Source organism: Gallinula chloropus, assembly GCF_964237585.1.
Source record: "Gallinula chloropus genome assembly, chromosome: 10".
Lineage (NCBI taxonomy): Eukaryota > Metazoa > Chordata > Aves > Gruiformes > Rallidae > Gallinula > Gallinula chloropus.
This window is the reverse complement of record NC_140095.1, coordinates 7568630-7587968: the sequence shown is the minus strand read 5'-3', so window position 1 is coordinate 7587968 and position 19339 is coordinate 7568630. Positions and strand designations below refer to the sequence as shown.

The 19339-nt window shown below is 46.1% G+C and overlaps 1 protein-coding gene across 1 annotated transcript; it reads right to left on the bottom strand.

Annotated features, from left to right (window-relative positions):
• Window positions 1-5381: 5381 nt before the first annotated feature.
• Window positions 5382-18785, bottom strand: GABRP (gamma-aminobutyric acid type A receptor subunit pi; the record flags this gene model as incomplete). The annotated part of the gene is made up of 9 exons (XM_084268468.1): window positions 5382-5696; window positions 6912-7105; window positions 7587-7739; window positions 9029-9166; window positions 11515-11597; window positions 12363-12580; window positions 14468-14535; window positions 16498-16610; window positions 18730-18785. The coding sequence occupies 9 exons, from the start codon at window positions 18783-18785 to the stop codon at window positions 5382-5384; spliced, it is 1338 nt and encodes a 445-aa protein (XP_084124594.1).
• Between the last annotated feature and the right edge of the window lie 554 nt (window positions 18786-19339).

The window sequence follows — 19339 nt, the reverse complement described above, 5'->3', positions numbered from 1 at the left end:
GGAATGGATTGCTCTGATATCAGTAGAGTGACAAGGACACTGCTGTCCTGCTGCTCTGCTGTACCACAGCTCATTGCAAAGGTAGATCTTCTCATGTGCTTTAGGGCTTTGTGCTTTAGAGCTGGGGAGTTGGGACTGCTGGGAGAGAACATGGCAGGACATCTCTGGGAACACCAAAGCTTACAATATAAAGCCAAAATTTACTGTCTCGTTGGGGAAGGGGGTCAGTGGATATAATCACTATACTTAAAACAAGGCACTGCAGGTGGGCTTATGTCTTAAACAAGGTAAACTTAAAATTCTGGTCTGATAGGCAGACTTGGTCCTGCAGCAGTGATGGGAGTCAACTGCTGATCCTACCTGTGGGTCCATGTTCTCTGAAGTTTGGGGATTTGTTTTCTGCAGGGTTTCAATCCAATTTTTGGCATGCAATTTAGTGAAATAAAAAAGCATTGAAACAAACACAGACCATTTCCATCCAAATCCCTCCTCTTGTAGAGATTTGAGTAAATGGAGGGACACAGCAGTGAGTCTAAAAATAACCCCCTACAACATACTGGAAAAAACAAACCCAGGTGAATTCTGGGTTCCCAAGGTTCCAGAGGAGCAGGTTCTCAGGTCGTGCCTCCCAACAGTTCAGCTACAGTTGCCCAGCGAACCCAGCTGAAGCGCTGTCCCTGCACAGGCAGGAGTCAGGACCTGGTACACCATGAATCTCAGAATTTCTCCCGTTTCAAAACTGCCAGTACAGACCCACCTATGTCAGGATCTGGGACTTCCCTGCAGAGTACACTGATGTTGTACAAAAGCCTTTCTTTTTGGAGTAAAAAAAGCCAACCCTGTATCTAGAAACAAATTTGCTTTGTCTTCTCAGTTCAGAGTTCATAACCCTTTCATTCATTTAGCCTACTGGCAGGGATGACTGTCCAAACTTTCGCTCCTATAAGGTGGATTTCTTGCTTGCAGTCCTTACTATCTACACTAATCTGATGAAAAAAAGTAAGGCATAACACAGATTTTTCTGCCCAACCAAAGCAGCTTGCCCTTCAGTATTCAATTATCCTGTTGGGTTGCTAAGTGAGTAAAACAAAATTAAAAAACAGTTTCAAACCACAGGAACTTTGAGGAAAATTGCAATCTGTTCGAGACCAATCTCAAAGGGCTAAGGAGAGGGAAAGAAAATGCATCAAAATATTCATAACAGACTTAACACTCACCTCAGATTAACAAGAACCCATTGTCTGATCCCAAGTGTAACTACAGGCTGTAATTTAAACCAGTTTTTATTCATTAATGAATAGAAAAGTTATTTTAGGGAGAATTTGGAGAAAGCCTATGCCAGTTGCCAGCACTAAACAGTCTTTGCTTGTGAAGCCATGCTGGCTGGCTGCACGTTGTGACACTAAATACAGTAAGTAAATGAAAGTGGTTTCTGCTACCAATTCAATCAGTAGGTTTGAAATGGAATTAACCTTTAAAAAATGCAAACTATTCCTTACAGCAGATGGTAGTGTTTCCATATGCAAATACCTCTTGGAAAGCATAACGTAAACCACATGCTCTGAACAATAGGATTCCTGAGCTGAACCCTTCATCCTCCTGGAAATTAAAAAGAACACTCTCTGAGCCCAGACTGGTGGCTGCTGCAGCAGGATCAGCTCCTGCTTATGCTGGGGTGGAGTGGGCACAAGAAGAGTTAGGGGGAAAATGAGGGTGGGGAGCATAAAAGGAAGCAGGTGTATGTGGGTTGTACTAAAAGGTAGTATTTCTTCATTGCTTGGTGCTACACACCATGGCACATAGATATCTAAAAGCTGTAGAGGAGGGCTGCATGTAAGGCTGTGCTAACCTCCATTCTGCAGCACCTTCATAATTTCAACTGGATAAATGAGTCCCTGAAATGCTTTATGCTGCGGTGGGGAGACGCTCTGGTCCCTGTGCTAGCTCGGGCGACTATCCATAGTGTATTATGAGGTTTTATATTCCTCTGGGTTGCACCAGATACAAACATTTGCATCTCTTAAAGCTCCTCAAGTTACCCCCATTTCCTGACTGCTGCTTGCTGTCCCTCATGGCTTCCACAAAGGCTTACAGCAAGTACAAGTGTTCTTAAAAAGTGACAAAGTTTGCAGAAGCTGCAGCTTTAGGAAGTACGTGTGAGGAAAGATGACAGCAGACCAGGACATCACTGCAAAGCAGAATTATCTCAAAAAGTCAGTATGTTCCTCCATACATTCATGTTCTGCCAAGAGCACAAACAAACTGGCACCACACTGTAATAGTAAATGTTAGAGTGATTGTCCTGTGGCTTGTCCAGATTCTTGGTGCCAAGTTCCCTCAGGTCTGCAGGACAGGTGTGGTTGGCGGGAGGTGAAACAGCTCCCAGCTTGGGAGCCATCAGCCTAGAGGCTTTTTTAGAGAGCAGACTGCTACTGAAACCCACTCCTGTTCCCTGTGGAACCCATGCAAGGCTGAACCCTTCAGCAAAACAAAGCTGTGTGTGCCTTACCTGTAGCTGCTTTGTTCTCACCTGCAGCTCGCGTGCTACACCAGTCCTCTGTGGGAAAGGCTGATCTTCAGTCAGTGGCGCTTCTCTGTGCACACCAGTGACATGGCAACTGCTCTGTGCTCCAAACCTACCAGGAAATTAAAGTCTTATTCTGAATTCAGCATGCTTCTAGCATGTGTTAGACAACACCTGGAAGAGACAGGAAAGACTTGGGATTGTGCAGAACATCATCCTGACTGATGAGAAGAATGTATCAGGGCTCACTATGCTCATGCGTCCCTGCCCTCTGCCCAATGTCACAGGTGGGACAACAGGAACATTGTTAACACCACCAGGCTGTTCCAGGACATCAGTGCAGCTAAGATGACTTGCTTGACTGTAGGATGTATGGGCAAAAATTAACTTTGCTCCGACATGCCTGATGGACCTGCAGTAGGACACAGGCTACGTGTTTTGTTACCTGTGCCTCTTACTTCCTGTATCTGGTCCTTGCTGAGCATCAGCGTGACCACTGAAAAGGCCTTAGGACAGTTCTGTGTGCTCCCCACTGAGGCCAAAGTTAGTATCTTGGGTTACAGCAGGGCTCTATAGGGAGACAATCACATGTGAGGGGTATTAGAGTGGTGAGGTCCAATAGTGAGAGACAAAACTATATGTAGGAGCAAATGAAGCAGGAGTCCATGCTCGTTAATTCCCCTGGCCAAGCCAACAGCTCTTTAAGAATACTTTCATAAGGTATCTGAAAAAACCCTCCTTCCACTACTACTTTCTGTCCCTCCCTTCCTGAAGTTACCAAAATCAACAACAGATGAAAGTAGACAGAGCTAACACTTGCTTTTCACTAGACCAGGTCAATTGAAAACAACAAAACCAACCACATTTTGCTATACAGAGTTATGACCTAGAACAAGTCCTGAGCAACTAGAGAGTAGCAAAGTTATAACAAAAGCTGCATCTACTGAAAGCAACATTGAGAGTGGCTGTCTAAAGTAATGTACTAAGAAATTCCTTTTGTTAACATTAATATTTGGCAGCTGGTGCAGAACACATGGGCATTTTAGTTGGGTTTTAAAGAAAGAAATTGACACAGAAAGAAGGCAATGATTTTTTTAATAGAGGCTCTCTCTGGGGGTTTGTGTTCATATCACAAACATTCATTTTATTACATTTTATGGAATGGACTTTAAATGCCAGTATATACAAGCCAACATTTCATTATTGGAGTTTGTGTTTATTCACTTGCCATTGTCAGTCTGTTCCCCTTTGTCTTCTTGTGCTGCTCTTTTGTAAAAGCTGTGATTTATGAATATGTGGTTTAGATCCTTCACAACACAGTGTGATGAAGTGGTTCGATAAAAAGTTATTAAAGGAAAAAAATCAATAGTTTAGTGTGCTTTGCCCACCTTCTACAGGAAACCCCAGTAAGAGGCTCTTACACTTGGCGAGCACGGTGTGCACGGTGCTGTAATATAAGCTACATGCAGAGAGGCCTCATTCTGCCAGAACTCCTGCGGAAGGGGAGCCACTGCCTGCCACTGCAGGCAACCACAGCTTTGCCTGTTGAACTGCAGGACTCTGCCCACAGAGTTATGAAAGTTCCATGGACACACATGGAAAAGGAGGGGGTGGGCAAATCTGTCATAAACGCTCATTTTAGAAATCAGGAAATAAAGACTTCAGTAGCCTTAAGCTACAGAATCCCCAATGGCATTCGGCTCTCAAATGTCTGTGCATGCCACACACCTACTTCTGAGCCAAAGGTCTCAGTCCTGCTGATCACAGCATAAACAATCTGACTGGCAGTTTCCAGAGCCCACTTAAAATCTGAATTCCTACAGAAATATAAAACTGTTTCAGACTAAAACAGAGAGTAAAAGGCTGATTTAGATGTTTGTACCTCAGCTTTTCACCCAGCAGCACTGCTGACTTGCCACAGTTGCACATGAAAGAGGGGTTGGCAAAGTGGCCTCCCCCTTCCCTCCCACGTATGTCGGGCAAGAAACAAGAGCTGGTTCTAGCAGTGAAAGCTGAAGGAGGCCATCTCCAGGATGAAGAGTCATCTGTTTGTGAGGAAGACATGGAAAGAAGTAGAACCTGCTGGACTGCAGCACAACAGGAAGTGTAGAAGAGAGAGGTTACAAAACAGTTTTGCTGTCAGGATTCTGTGTTCCCAAGTCTCTGAAAAAACACAGCTCTACAATAAAGGTCTCTGCCTGTGGGGGATGGATACCTTCCACAAGCAAGGATTACCTCAATGATTCTGACAGGAACTAAAAAGCAATGAGGCACACCCCTGTGCTGCTGCCAGCACCACCAAAAATCACTGCTCTGGCACTGCATCACCCCTGGGACAAAGCAGCACCGTGCACGGGAGCCGTTCCTCGCTGCGCATGGCACACTGTTGTCTTTGGGTTCTCTTCCTTGAACAGAAGAGCTATTGTGACAGCATTCACACTGTCACTGTTATCTCTGCTACACAAACAAAAACAGCTCTAATCCTACATTCTCTGGAAGGTTCCAACCTTCTTCAGACTCCCAAGATAGTTTTGGCACCTGTGGTGCTCTGGGGCCCACCACGCACAGTCCTACACACCCATCTCCAGCCAGGTGAAAGGCTGGGTGCTGGAATGACAAGCAGGTATGAGCAAAGAGCCCAGCACAGCCACTCAGCTGAACACGCACTTGTCCAGAGTCAATGTTGCTAATGCTGGAGCACCAAGGCTTTGTGTCTTGCATACCTCACACACTCTGTACCTCAGGAAACACACCAGAGTGTTTTGTCCATGTTGGAGTCGCTGTGGTTAGATACCCAGATGCCCATTGGCAAGATTTCTCTCTTCCTGAACTAGAAGAATGAAGCAACTCCTTTCTACTAAAAATACAAGTAGTAAGCCCAATAAAACACATTGACCAGCATGAAAAACAAAGGGAAAAGCAATTTGGAGTAGTGGTCTACATTGCTGGGGTTCTGAATCGAGAAATAACTGATAATCCTGTGCATTTTTTTTCTCAAGACACACTTGATTTTCTCATGAGTTTTCATGGTCAAGTCACTGCAGTTCACATTATCACTTGAAATCTCAATGCTTGTAAAGCTGATTTTCCGTTGATAGCTGGTGATGGAGCTGTTGAGGATGTTTGTGATGTTGACACCTTCCATTTCTTTAGTGAGTTCATTTGCAGGCCCCTAGGAAACAGGAGCGTACAGTTAGTTTTAGGGTTTGTCTTCTCCTTTAGAGAAAAAGTGCTTTAATCAGTGTGGAGCCTGTAAGCAGAAAAACCCAGTTTCGTGTGTGTTGATCCCAGTATTACAGAATCACAAGGTTGGAAAAGACCTTTGAGATCACCAAGTCCCAACTATACCTGTCCTCTACTAAACCAAATCCCTCAGCCCCTCCCTGGGCAGCCTGTTCCAGTGCCCCATAACCCTTTTGCAGAGGAAGAACTTTTTCCTAATGTCTTATCTGACCCTGCCCTGGTGCAGCTTAAGGCCATTCCCTCTCATCCTGTCACCTGTCACTTGGGCAGAGACCAACACCCATCTCTCTACAACCTCCTTTCAGGTAGTTGTAGGTGGCAATAAGCCCCCCCCTCAGCCTCCTCTTCTCCAGGCATTCAAACATGCCTTTCAGCTGCTGCCTGTTTTTAGCAGTGACTGAAGTCCCAGAGATACCAGTTCCCACCACTATATTTCTAGAGGTGTTTTGAGATCTTGTCACTATGTCACTGAGCCTGACATCCATCTCTGCATGTCAGTGCCAGGGAACCCAGCAGTGAGGTGGGAAAATTCTTCCCTCTGACAGGATTTGGGTCCTCACTGACCACTGGACTATAATCATACCTGACTATTTAATTTCTCCCACTACAGCAGAGCACTTTGAATGATCGACTTCTCATGCACACACACACACACACACACCCTGAACATTGTGGGATGGATGTTTGCTGCTGTTTCCTAGGAAGAGAGGAAGGTTTCACCTTTCCTCTGGTAGGGGAAATTTCTTCCACTTCAGTGTCCCAATGGGAGTTCTTCCACAGAAGAGCACAGAGGTGTGTTACACTGTCCCTTCTCTGGCTGCATTTTTAAAGGAACAGAGGTTCTCCATACCCTGACATAAGCTCTGCTCAGGGCTGCAGACCAGATTCTAGTGGAAGGCCAAAGTGCCTTCCTGGTTGTGGTCCTACAAATTTAACGTGCCCCTCAGCTGAGGCTGCTGCGCCTTCAGCAGTGTGTGGTCTGTGTCAGACAGGCTGGGTTAGTGCCATTCATGCACTGGCTGTGTGCAGAAATTTAGATTTAGTGCCAATTAGGAGAAGCAATTGCTACTGTGCCCAGAACAGGAAGACCATTTGTTTTAGTTAATGGAGCACTAATTATGGTTGATCCAAGACCAGGCTTTACCTCCTGAGGTCCTTTAGCTGCACACTTTTGTGATGAGCTGTAGTGAGCCACTGCATATTCCACAAGGGCACCGAAGATGAAGCTGAAGCAGATGCCAAGGTAAACATCAATGGCCTTAATAAAACAGTTGGTTTTTGAAAGGGAACTTCGTGAGCCGATCATCAGAGTCGTCATGGAAAGCACCGTGGTGACTCCTTGGAAAGAAGGAAAGGAAAGAACACTTGTGGACACTTTGGAAAAGGCTTGGCCTATCCTTCTGCACACACTACTGCCAGCCAGAGCACCAAGTCATCTGTCAACCAAAACACTTCTGCAGCACTAGCTCCTGGCTTTATGCAGGCTCTCCCTGCCGTTGATAACTTGGCTCTCTTGTTTTCTTGCTTTCAGTAAAAAGAACCCCCACCCCTCCAAAGTCCCCACAAAGAATGTTCCCTGCCTCTTCTCTCTGCTGTGAAGGTACTGGGAGCCTTGGCCACACAGAGCTCTGCAGGCAGGCAAGCGTGCCAGCCACAGCACGTCTTCCATGCTTCGTACTGCTAACCCAGCTCTGCCACAAGTGAAAGCAGAATGTGAGCACCCATGTGAGCAGAGAGCTCCAGAAAACTGCCATCTGGCCAGCCCTCAGAGGCCCCCCTGCCTGCTTAAATATTTTCCTTTCCTCAGACAGAAACTCACCAATGCAGGTTCTTGCAGGCACTGAATCCAGTGTGATCCAGAAAGAAACCCAGGACAACATCACAAGCAGAGTGGAGGGCACATAGGTCTCCAAAATGAAGTAAAGGACATTTCTTCTCAGCTCAAACTGCAGTATCAGTCGTGGGTAACTGCCTGTTCCCAAAAGGAAGAAACACAGCAAACATGAGATTCCCTAGGGCCCTTGAATGGAAACTGGGACAGCCCTTCAGGTGATGTACATCAGCAGAGCTGCCCTGAGATTCTGGGAGATGTGTTACTTGCACGAGCTTGACTTCTCCCCTTGGAGGTCTGTCTTACCTTACATACTCTAGACAAGAGGACACATACACACAGCATTGCAGGAGGAAAAACATTGGGAACAATACATAGCTTGCACAGCAGATCATGAGCTTAATTCACACTGGAAACATTTTATACCAGTGTCATAGCTCAGAGTAAAGAAGGGCTGTTCCTTCCATCTATTCCCTCATGCTCAGCACAGCTCTCCCAATAAGCACTTTGAAGGGGCACTGCCAACTTCAGCCTTATCTGATGGCTGAGAAACAAATGAGTTTTCTCTCTACTTCAGCAGGCTTTGGCTCATGTCCCAAAGCATCCCAGTATCTCCTCATCACAGAGAATCAGACCCCCTGAATTCATTAGTAATTTGTGACTTTGGATAAATGTGTGTCTCTCTGGTCAAAAAATTTAGACAGCTTTTTAAAATGAATTTGCCATAATACTGACATAAGGATTCTGGGGCTGGATAGCCTGAATTTTCAGAAGGTATTTCAGCTGTTCAAACAATAGTCCCCTTTGAAATGCAGAAACAAACCCCATGCTGTTTGTGGGCTGTGTACACAACAGCAAACAGCAAAACATTGTTATTTTTTAAAACTTGATCTTCATAAGGAAGTTTTGCTCCCTTTTGTAGTGTCTGTGATTGGAGAGAAGAGTATTTACACTGATAATGAAAAAGACATTGAATTTGTATGTACAAAGGCACCTTATTCCATTATAACATGATAGAATTGTAATGTACAAAAGTATATTTTAAAAGCTTATTTTATTCCCAGTTACTGACAACATGCAGTATTTGTCACCTGCACACCTGGGAGGAAGAGAGAGAGTTTACCCAGGTATGTGTGGAGAATATAAAAAAATCCATCACCACCACCAAAAAACCCAAACCCAAACAGAAACAAAATCCACCAAGTGAATACAGGGTATTAAAACTCCATTATTCTGGGGATTTCTGGTTTGCAGAATATCCTGAGTGCAGCTAATGAGATTTCACTCACCATTGTTCTGTCTCTTCTTGTGAGGTTACAGATTGCTAAAGACTCTGCTGGTTCAGGCTCCAGTCAAATGATACTGGCCCACAGAGAGGAATGAAGGTGGGAGGGGAAATACTGGAGAGCTTTCCTCTTTCACTGATTTACCTGTTTCCTGCTGTGACTTGGAGACAAGGGTGTAGTAACTTTCCACTGTGTACTGAGAAAGCCGCAACTTTTCTATGCCATGGACGGAGTTATTTCCTCTCAGCCATGTGAAGATGACGTCGTTTTCATCATATCCCCCTGAGGAGAACAGAGAGACCTGTATTACTCTGGTCTAGCCAGTAAAATCATCTAATAGTTTGGGTTGGAAGAGACCTTTAAAGGTGATCCAGTCCAGCCCCCTGCAATGAACAGGGACCCAATCTAGGCTGGACTGAAGCCCTCTTAGCTGTGTCAGACTGTGGGTGGAGGATGGCTGTTCCTTGGCTGCTGGATTTGCAGTCTGCAGTTCAGACAGCTGCAAGCCTGTTGAGAACCTACTTCAGTCATTTACACAGGGTGTTTCTATTTTAAAATATTTAAGCAGTTTAAAAGATAACTCCACAGTTTGATTACAACAGGATAAAACTACTGCAGTGATTAACTCTCAAACAGTCCTTTTGATTATGAGAGGGGAGCAGGAGGAACACAGTGGTTAAAAAAAGAGATTACAGGTCCCATTGAGCCCCTTCCCTACTAGCAGAAAAACATTTCTCTAAACTGTCTATTCAAGCCTGTAAAACACCAGAAAAGGTGTTTGCAGTTAGTGAGGAGCGTGGAGCTGAGCGTGCACTGTGGTTAGGAACCGGGCTCTGCAGACTGTATATGCACTGCCCAAAAAACCTGCTCATAGACCCTGCACATCACTCCTCCTGTCCCCAAAGGCTTTAAGTTACTGAGAATAAATAAATGCACCTGACATTTAGGTAACACTGAGTTCCTGCCTTGAAACTTAAGGACAGATGAGATCAACAATTCAAGCAGGTATTGGTAGTCTCCATATATGCCATCTGAGTAATTCCCTCCAGGAAGGCAAGTGATGGCATAACGTGACGTCAGGCTAGACAGAGGGATGCCTCAGTCTGAGGGGTAAAGCTTGTAATGAGTCACCAGCCTGCCATTCACTTCAAAAATGTCACTTAATTTAGGAAACAAGCCCATCAGTCTCACTAATTTGATTCTTTTAAGTGCCCTTCTTTGAGAAATGAGTAGGGAGGCTTTGATTCTGATAATAACCTGTTCATCCTGGTAGAAGAAATAAAAATAGAGCTGCAACTGCATCTTATCTAATTGTGTTTTCTGATTAGACAAATCGCCAGAGCTTGAGTGTGATGAACTCCTAAATTAGTTGTCAGGATATGAATCCCTGTAGTATCCTAAGCATGTGACTTTTCAAAGTTTCTAAGCAGTTTTATAAATTGTGGTTACTCAGGAAAATTTTATAATAAATGATAGATTGTTGTTAATTCATCTGGTGTCTATTTAAATAGTGCTTATTCCTGGGCACTTATCATAATGAAATCTCTAGTGGGCAATGTGCACTAATTTCATTGGAATTATACAGCGACTGAGCATGATGTAGGACCCAATCACAGTTACAACTGGCCCAAACAAGCTTTGCCTCAGCAGAAGATGCCAGTCTTTATTATTTCAGGAGTGATTCTTTGTAATAAAGTTAACCCTGGTGAACTAATATGATTTTAATGTGAAAATGATATGTGCTTCTATAGGTGCTTCATGCTGCAACCCCAGAAGTTAAAAGCTGGTCTCTCCAGTACTGAGATTGGAGATGTTTCTTTCTGTGACATGAAGACAACAGTTCCTTGCTTGCTGTGGAGCTTCATAGACACAGAACAGCAGCACGTCTCTTGCAAGTCCTGTGTAAAAGCCCTGTAGTGTCCTAAGTTTCCCTGGAGTCTTTCCCAGCCAACTTTGACATGATTGAGCATTTAACTGAGAGCAGAACTCACTCATTACTCCTTTTCTTGAGACTCCCAAGGCTGAGACTCCTCCTCTTGCTGAGGGTGCCACCACCTGCATCACTGTACACAGCCTTCACAGGGAAGCACACACAGCCAAGCTGGGTTTGCCTTCAGGTTCAGTTCTGTTTGAGAGCCACGTTCAGCTCATGAAATACTAAGAGCCCCCCTTTCACACGACCTTGTTACAGCAGAGGTGCAACAGGGGGCAGATACTCAATGTGGAAAGCTGTTCCTTGCTGTTCTGCATCCCATACACTTACCCCGGCAGTTAAGTTTTGAAGCAGCTCTGTGTGTGCAAAGGGGAATGAATTTGGAAAGCCCCCAGCCATTATTACTTCATCCTTTCTGTGCAAAACTGAACTATCTACTCTTCAATAAAAATATGATTTATTGCCACTCTGTTTATATAAACTGCACAGTGACAGTAATCCTCTAAACTGTGTATTACAACACAAGCACTTGAAGAATGACAAAGCAATATTGGTTTATTTTAACATGAGTATTTGTAGGAATAAAAGCATGCTCCAGAAAGCCCCTGTGATAAATCCAAATACTCACAATACATAGTTACCTATGAATAAACAAATTCAAACTAAAGTCCCATTAATTCTAGAATGTTATACTTACAGCTTTCTAGCTGAAGCCTACACGTTTGTGTGTCCATGGGATATTTTGACAGGTCCATGTTACAGGCAACAGTAGTAGTGATTCTGTAGGAGGAGAAAGCACCCAGAAGTTACAATAAAAGCATGCAATGAACTGGTTTTTGTGGCAATTCTGACCTATGAAATGAATGGACTGACACAGTCAGTTCCCTCCTTAAGCAGGTGGGCTCTCTGCAGCCACACTGATGGAAGTGTAGCTGAAGGAGGAGTTTTGCTTTGCTGTGCTGGGAGATTTAGCATGGATGCTTATGTTTTCCAGTTTGCACATCTTAAAGAGCTGCCACTTGTCACCTGAGGTGACTTGCTCTGGTGTGGAGGGTAAATGAGTTAGTTTACACCAGCTTTACATTGCAGTGAACTGGGACCCCGTTACTGCGAGCTGAGAAGAGGTAACACCGTGTGAACTGGTTGCACAACTGCAGCATAGCACATGGTTACCAATGTGCTTTTGGCTAAAAAGCTGAAATCATGGCTACATGGCACTGGATAAGCTGGTAACTTCCCACTCTTTCATTAAGCCTTTACTATGCTGATGCCATCCCTCATTCCTCCCCTGCCTCCAGCTGACCCAGCTTGTTGGTTTGGTAACACCCCAGCTCAGTGTTCTGAGCGGTGCTGTGCTCAGGGGACACAGTGCATACTGTGACTGCAATCCTGATCCTTGACTAGCATTCCTGGGGGCCAGAACAGAGAGGAGATGCTCACAGGTGGTGTGCTGACCCCAGACTCATTACAAATGGTATCTGCTCCTGCCCCGTATAATTCTGGAAATCTATTCTGAACCACCACCAAGGCCAAAGGTGACTCTACCTCAAGGCGTACAAGATGGTGCCATTAGAGAACAATCTTATCAGGCGGTTCCCCACAGTGACATCGTGCAGGAAGGACCTTTTTGACTCCACAATGTAGGTGTCTGGTACCCAGAGCAATTCCACTAGCCGAGCGTCCAGCGTGAAGCTCTTGTTGCCATGAAAGACCAACCGGGGGTCTGTCCAGCGCTGCCGCAGATATATAGTAGCTGTGTAATCCTGGGAAAGAGAGGGAAACCCGTGAGGATGCCTGTGGAGCAGAGCTGCACGGCACAGCTGTGGCTGTGCCACGTGTTATTTACTGGTTTACATTGCTCATACACGTACACTCTAAGGTGTAGTGGTGGACTGATGGTATGTACTCATAGTGCTTTTTTATTTTAAATTGGCAACTACTGTAACTGATCTTTTTGTGTCCATTTTGTAGGCAAGGACACAGATGGGAAGGGAATGCTCGAGGCCACTCCTCAGATCACTGACATTAAAAATCAGTCATTGTCTAGAGTTGGATAATTGCACACGTACTATAAACATGATCATGAAAGAGACACCAGCACCTTGGAGAAAAAAGGTAAGCAAGTTCCACCTGTTATTTCACCAAGGTCTTAGAAAGCCCAAACAAATGAAAAACAAAGCTTGCAGCATCTTTGTTACAGGAGTTTTGAATCTAAGGACAGGAGGGCTCACTTGAGTGCAGCCTGCCAAAACCCACCTGCAGTGACTGGAGTATTTTCAGAGTGCCCCATCACAAAATAATAAGCAATGCTCAGCTCTGAAGATGACTCTTCACTGAGCCTTCTGGGCAGACACAGGGCACTCTTGTACTATTACAGTTCCTTCCATATCAATAAAGTAAATGCAACCAGTAACACTTTTTATTTTCAAAACATCTCTGTCCCAGCCAAAACCTCTCTGTCACCAGGCTGACACTGGTGATTGTGTTAACAGCGTGAAGTCGCTATGTCTACCCCAGATACGCTGCCCATCTGTGGAGACTGAAGTTTCATCTGATCTATAATTTGTAAAATGCTTTAAGAGAAAAGCTCTCTGTAAATACTGGGCATCAATGGTTAGCTTTTGGAACTTAAAAAATGTGACTCTCACTCTGTGACAGAGGAAAACTCATGTCAAACAATGCACGGGTACAGCTTTCCATAGACCGAGCTGTGCAGTGACAGTAGTGAAGATCCCGGGCTGGTGTCCAGCTCTGAGGGAGGCACAGAGCACACCTCTGCAGTGTTTGTTCTGTGTGCTCAGAGCAGTTTAGATGGATCATCAAGAGAAAAGCCTCCAGAACAGGGGCTGGTTTACAGGAACCCTTAAGTTCAAAGTTTGTGAATAACTGTTTTGTTGGTCCTGCCCCTTCCCTGAAATGAACAGCTTTATCAAAGGTACAATGTTTTATTTAGTGAGCTTGTTGGGGGTGAGAAAGGGAAAAAGAAAGGCAGTGCTAATCTTGAAAGTGGTAAAATTGTTCCTGACAGAACTTTGACCGGACTGAAACTATTTGCTGAATTTACCAAGTTGCCCATAGTTTTGGTCAACCTGAATCAGGAGTTTTCAGCAGTTGGTGTTTGAAATCCAGCTGTTACCAGAAGTGCAGGGAACCAGACTCAACAGTGGTGGGAAAATGTTCTCCGTATATTTGAAAATTATCTGTTTGCCTTAGGGTGACCAGTCCTTTGAGCCTCAAGACCGTATCACAGCTCAAAACCTCATTTCTCCTCCTTGTGAAGAAACTCTGTCTTCCATCAGTGTCAGCACAACCAACGGAGACTACCCCCTGCCCTACACAGAGAAAAGGGACTGGAGAGGAAATGCCACACAGGGTTGATTTTTTTTCCATTTCAGAGGGACCTGACATCCAGGAGGTGCTGAAGTTTTGGCCAGTGGGACCTTTGGAGCCATCCCTTACTAGCCTGTAGTACTATGACATCTCCATAGTCCGCAATTGTAAGTGAGCCCTGTTCTCATCACACCTCTGGAAGCAGTAAACAGAGAAAAGCAAAGCAGCTTCAATATGAGTTTCTACACTGAACACACAGGAATATCTGATAAGAGTGGGATCTGCCTGAGAAAATCTCGTGTAAAAGTTCTTTCACTTACCATGTCACTCTCAGATATACTAGAAATACTGGCAATGTCCAGACTCATTGCAATTTGAACAGGTTCTCCTGCAGAGGGAAAGAAAAGCTTAAGCAGGGAGAAGGGATGAGCGAAAGGCATGATAAACCACTCAGAACACTGCGGCGTGGGCCCTGCTCACAGCGTCCCTCTGACTGTAAAACCACAGGAGCCCAAAGGGTTGGGCAGTTCCCGAGTGTCACCATCCAAAAGAAAGTCGTTGTTGTTAGGGAGCTGGTGTCGTGTACGAGGTGATGGGAGCAGAGAGCAGATACCCATCGGCACCGGCCGTGAGGATGCGCCGTTTACACAGGCAGCGGGCATCACATGGTGTCTGCCAGGGCGGGTTGTCCCTTGTGACCCAGACCACAGGACCCGCACAGCAGCAAGGAGGGTATAAACTCTGTGCGAAGTACTTCATGTGCAGCTCTCGGAGGACTCTCCAGAAGCAGGGAGCGATTGGCAGCCCTGCTTTTCAGAGAGGAAAATCTAAGAGGCAGGGAAATCCCCGGGTTCCCGGGACTAGGCGCCGGGCTACGAACCAGAAGCGCCACAGCCTGTGTCTCTATTGTTATGTTCCTGTTCCACCTGCACGCGGCTTTTCAGCACTCGGGTCCCGGCTCCTGGCAGTCCCCATTCCTAACCCTGACATCCACCACACGAGGGCAGCTCCTTCCCGGGAAATGCCCGAGCTGGGGCTGGGGGGCTCAGCGGCGCCGCTCGGCTCGGGGGCAGCGTTACCCGGCGCGGGTCCCTTCGGCACCCCCGGTGTGAGCCGTGGGCGCTGAGCTGCGCGCAGCCCTCGGCCGGGGTGGGGGCACAGCAGCGCCCTTCCTCGGGGGACTTGCTCAAACTCCATTTCAGCATCTAAATCACATCTAGAAGAGTCCAAGGAGCACAGTTTCCAGGTGTTCTTGGCTTTTTTTTGTTTTAAACTGTTAAAAAAGAATAATTTGCAAGAAAATGTGTATTTTGAAGGTAGCTGCCATCTGCCATCTTGACTTTACACAGGTAAGACACCTGCAGCCCATGGAAATAACCAGAGGGTAGATCTGTGAGGACCCAGGGCCTCTGCACAAGATCAAACCAGTCTCATGACACTTGTGTTTAACAGTTATGGTAGGTGTAGGCTGGTGTAGATGCAGTTCATCTCACTTACGTAATTCAGAAGCATCTCTTCACTGATGTGAAAGGATCTAGGGTAGCTTTTCTATTCCTACCGAAGATCACATGTTCTGGGCATAAAAGCTGGGAAATTCTGTGTTGTCCCTGAAATTTGGCACTACAGTCAGAAAAAGGAAGGAGTGCAAAGCTGCCAGTAGCAGAAGGTCAGTGTGCAGGAGCTGTGATGGGGAACACCCACGTCCTGGTGCAAGCTGACAGGGAACGTTTCTGCCGAGCACAGTTTCATTAATGGGTTTTGGCAGTTTTCAGAGTTTTAAATGTTCATTCATATTTTTCAAACACTAAGAGTCATTCTGAGAAACCCTTTCTTCTGAAATGGCTGGGACACCTGACACCCAGACTGGGCAATGGCCTCAGATAAGTTCCCAAATACCTGACTGTCCTTCAAGTGCTCCCCACTCTCTGGAGTTTTAGGAGGGCTGAAAGGAGGTTTAGTTTGTGTCTCTGCAAAGGGTGTCAAAAGTCAATGTTTCTGGCAAAGAGAACGGCTTTATATCGCTGCAATCTACTAAATAGACATACACCAACAAAAATAAAGTAGAAAATCACAAGGGTCAGATTTCTAAAAAAGCATGAATTTAATTACTCTGCCAGGACTTTCATAGAGGTAATGAAATTTCTGAATTCCCTGTCCTTAACCTCATAGATGGACCCGTTCTCAAGCCTCACAGTGCATGGCACAGACAACAGTGGGTGCACAGAAAGGAGGGCAGCTAACTGAAAAGGAACACCACCTTTTAAACTAGCACACCCTAAAGCTTGCTCTCCCCTCCCCATGAGCTGTACAGACTGTCCTGCAACAGGTTAAATGCACGGAGCCAACATACCACCAAAGTAGGGCCTGAGGTATTTGTTGTATCCCATGGTGAGGTTCTCAAAGCCAGGCAGGGATGATGCGTCGCTTCTGCGCAGGTCGGATGCGAGACCCAGGGAGCAGCTCCTGGGGACACAAATCACGCTGTTACACGTGGCTGGGTGTGCTGGGCACATCCACTGCACAGCTGCCTTTGCAGCAAAAAAAGCAAACTAACTGCATAAAATACTTACTAAAAATAAGTATATCGCTGGAATCATGAGCACTTGCTCACACTGCTTATCTTGGCTGAATAACTGGCACCTTGGAGAGGTGGGGAAATGGCAGTTTACCTCAACTGACAGCTACAGGTTTGCACACCAAGTAGTTGAAAGATGCTCTTAAAACATCCCAGACCAATCAAGGTCTGTATAGCACACATCTTAACCCACAGTATCCCCCTTCCTGCTCCTCCTTATACACTCTGTATAAAGAACACACTTTTCCCTCCTGCTTTATGACACCTTGAGACAAATCTTACTGACCAACAGCTCCTCCTCCCTAATCACTACTCCCCTACAGAAGCTTTCATTCTCACACATTAGTGTCAGGCAGCATCTGTACAGGTACTGTCAGGAGTAAAACCCTTGAGTACCCCAGAAGGGGAAAGGTAAAGCACTGAGCACTTCAGACACCACCAAAGCTCTGTGGGCTGAACCACCCCAGCTGCTGGACAGACTGAGTTGACAGCTAAGTGGTGTCAAAAGGCTTGTCTTGTGCATGGACGAGGCCAGCACCCGGCATTCCGGGGCTCATGGATCTGTTCCAGCACATGAACGCGCAGTGAGGCACACAGGGGTTTGGACTGTGAAGAGGTAAGGCTCAGGGTGCAGTGTCCCTGTGTGGGCATGTGCTCACTTGATGAAGAATGTAAATAAGCAATTATGAAAATGTAAATGAGTGAATTGTTAAGAGTGTGTTATGGCTTTGTAAAGGGCTGAAGGAATTAGAGTCATTCCAGTTGGAGAAGATCTTTAGTATCGTTGAGCCCATCCATTACCCTGGCACTGCCCAGGCCACCAATGAACCATGTCCCTCAGCACCATATCTACAGGTGTTTTAAATACCTCCAGGGATGGTGACTCCTCCACTGCCCTGGGCAGCCTGTGCCAGTGATTGACAATCCCTTCAGTGAAGAAATTTTTCATCATATCTCATCTAAACCTCCCCCGGTGCAACTTGAGGCCATTTCTCTTGCTTCTTGCTTGGGAGAAGAGATTGACCCCCTCCTTTCAGGGAGCTGTAGGAGCTCTCAGGTTTCCCCTCAGCCTCCTCTTCTCCAAACTAATGAACCCCAGTCCCTCAGACACCCCCATCAGACTTGTGCTCCAGACCCTTCCCCAGCCTCACTGCCCTTCTCTGGACATGCTCCAGCACCTCAGTGTCCTCTTTGTAGTGAGGGGCCCAAACCTGAACCCAGCACTCGAGGTGCAGCCTCACCAGTGCCCAGTACAGGGGGATGGTCACTGCCCTGGTCCTGCTGGCCACACAACATCTGATACCAGCCAGGATGCTGTTGGCCACCTTGCCCCCCAAGCACGCTGCTGGCTCATACTCAGCCAGATGTTGACCAACTCCCCCAGGTCCTTTGCCAAGCAGCTCTCCAGCTGCTCTGCCCCCAGCCTGAAGCGTGTCCTGGGGTTGTTGTGACCCCAGCACAGGACCCTGCCCTGAGCCTTGCTGAGACTCATACAGTTGGCACCTGCCCATCGCTCCAGCCTGTCCACATACCTCTGCAGAGCCTTCCTACCCTCCAGCAGATCTACCCTCCCACCCAGCTTGGTGTCATCTGCAAACTGGCTGCAGGTGCACTCCATAATGAGCCCAGCTTGTGGATAAAGGAGGTGGAACGCAGGACCTTCTCTCCCCAGAGTCTCAGGACTACCAGTCTATGCAGTTAGAAACTTAGCAGTGTAGTTACTCAAAGTTCTGATGATTTTCTCCTTGTGTCCCCTTTAAAGCTGAGTCAGTCCTTGGGGCTTTACTGTTTTAGACCAAACAGGACCTTGCAGCAGAACTTGTGCTGTAAAAATACATAGCACATTTTGGGGACCTGTGCAGGTTGCTCTCTCACATGCCACATTCCTTAGCACACCCATGCTTTGGATGGGCTGGATAATCTGAAAGATATTTTCCTTTTCACCCACATTGTTTTTATAAAACATAATTCAAACATTCTCTGTAAAAGAAGAGAGAGTCTCCTTACCTTTGGGTTGGAAGGATAAGACACACACTGAGGAAGTAAAAACATCTGCAGGACATCTCTGGAGATTATTTCTGGATTGGCTCTGCTCATCTGCCAAGCAGAAAAGAAAGGCAAGATTTTGTGATGTAAGAACTACTGTTTTACAAGAAGGGGACAGGGGAAAGAAACCCTGCAGAGTCAGAACCACGTGCTGTGTGATGTTTAACATTCCCAACACATAGGGCCTCCTGCCCTTTTTCCTAGCTTGTCATTTTTCGGCACTGCGCTATCTTAACACGTTCCAGATAAAAGACACCAGTGATAACTCAAGCCCTGAAGTCCTTGACAGGGTCACTGAACTGTAGCTGCCCCTTTGGTTTAGATAGGGCTTGTCTTCTTTCAGCATGGGATGGCAATTAGCTGATGTGACACCACAGGAAGGGGTTTATTAACTAGAAAAATGTTTAGGCAGCTCCTGAAGGCAGTCGGGCTATGAAGCCAAGTGAGATCCTGACCACCCACGTGCGACATTCAGCATCTTTTGGTCCAGGGCCCCACTAGTCAGCTACACAGAAACGCTGTAGCTCTGCACCCAGGATAAACACATGCTATTAACAGTAATCTTGGCAAG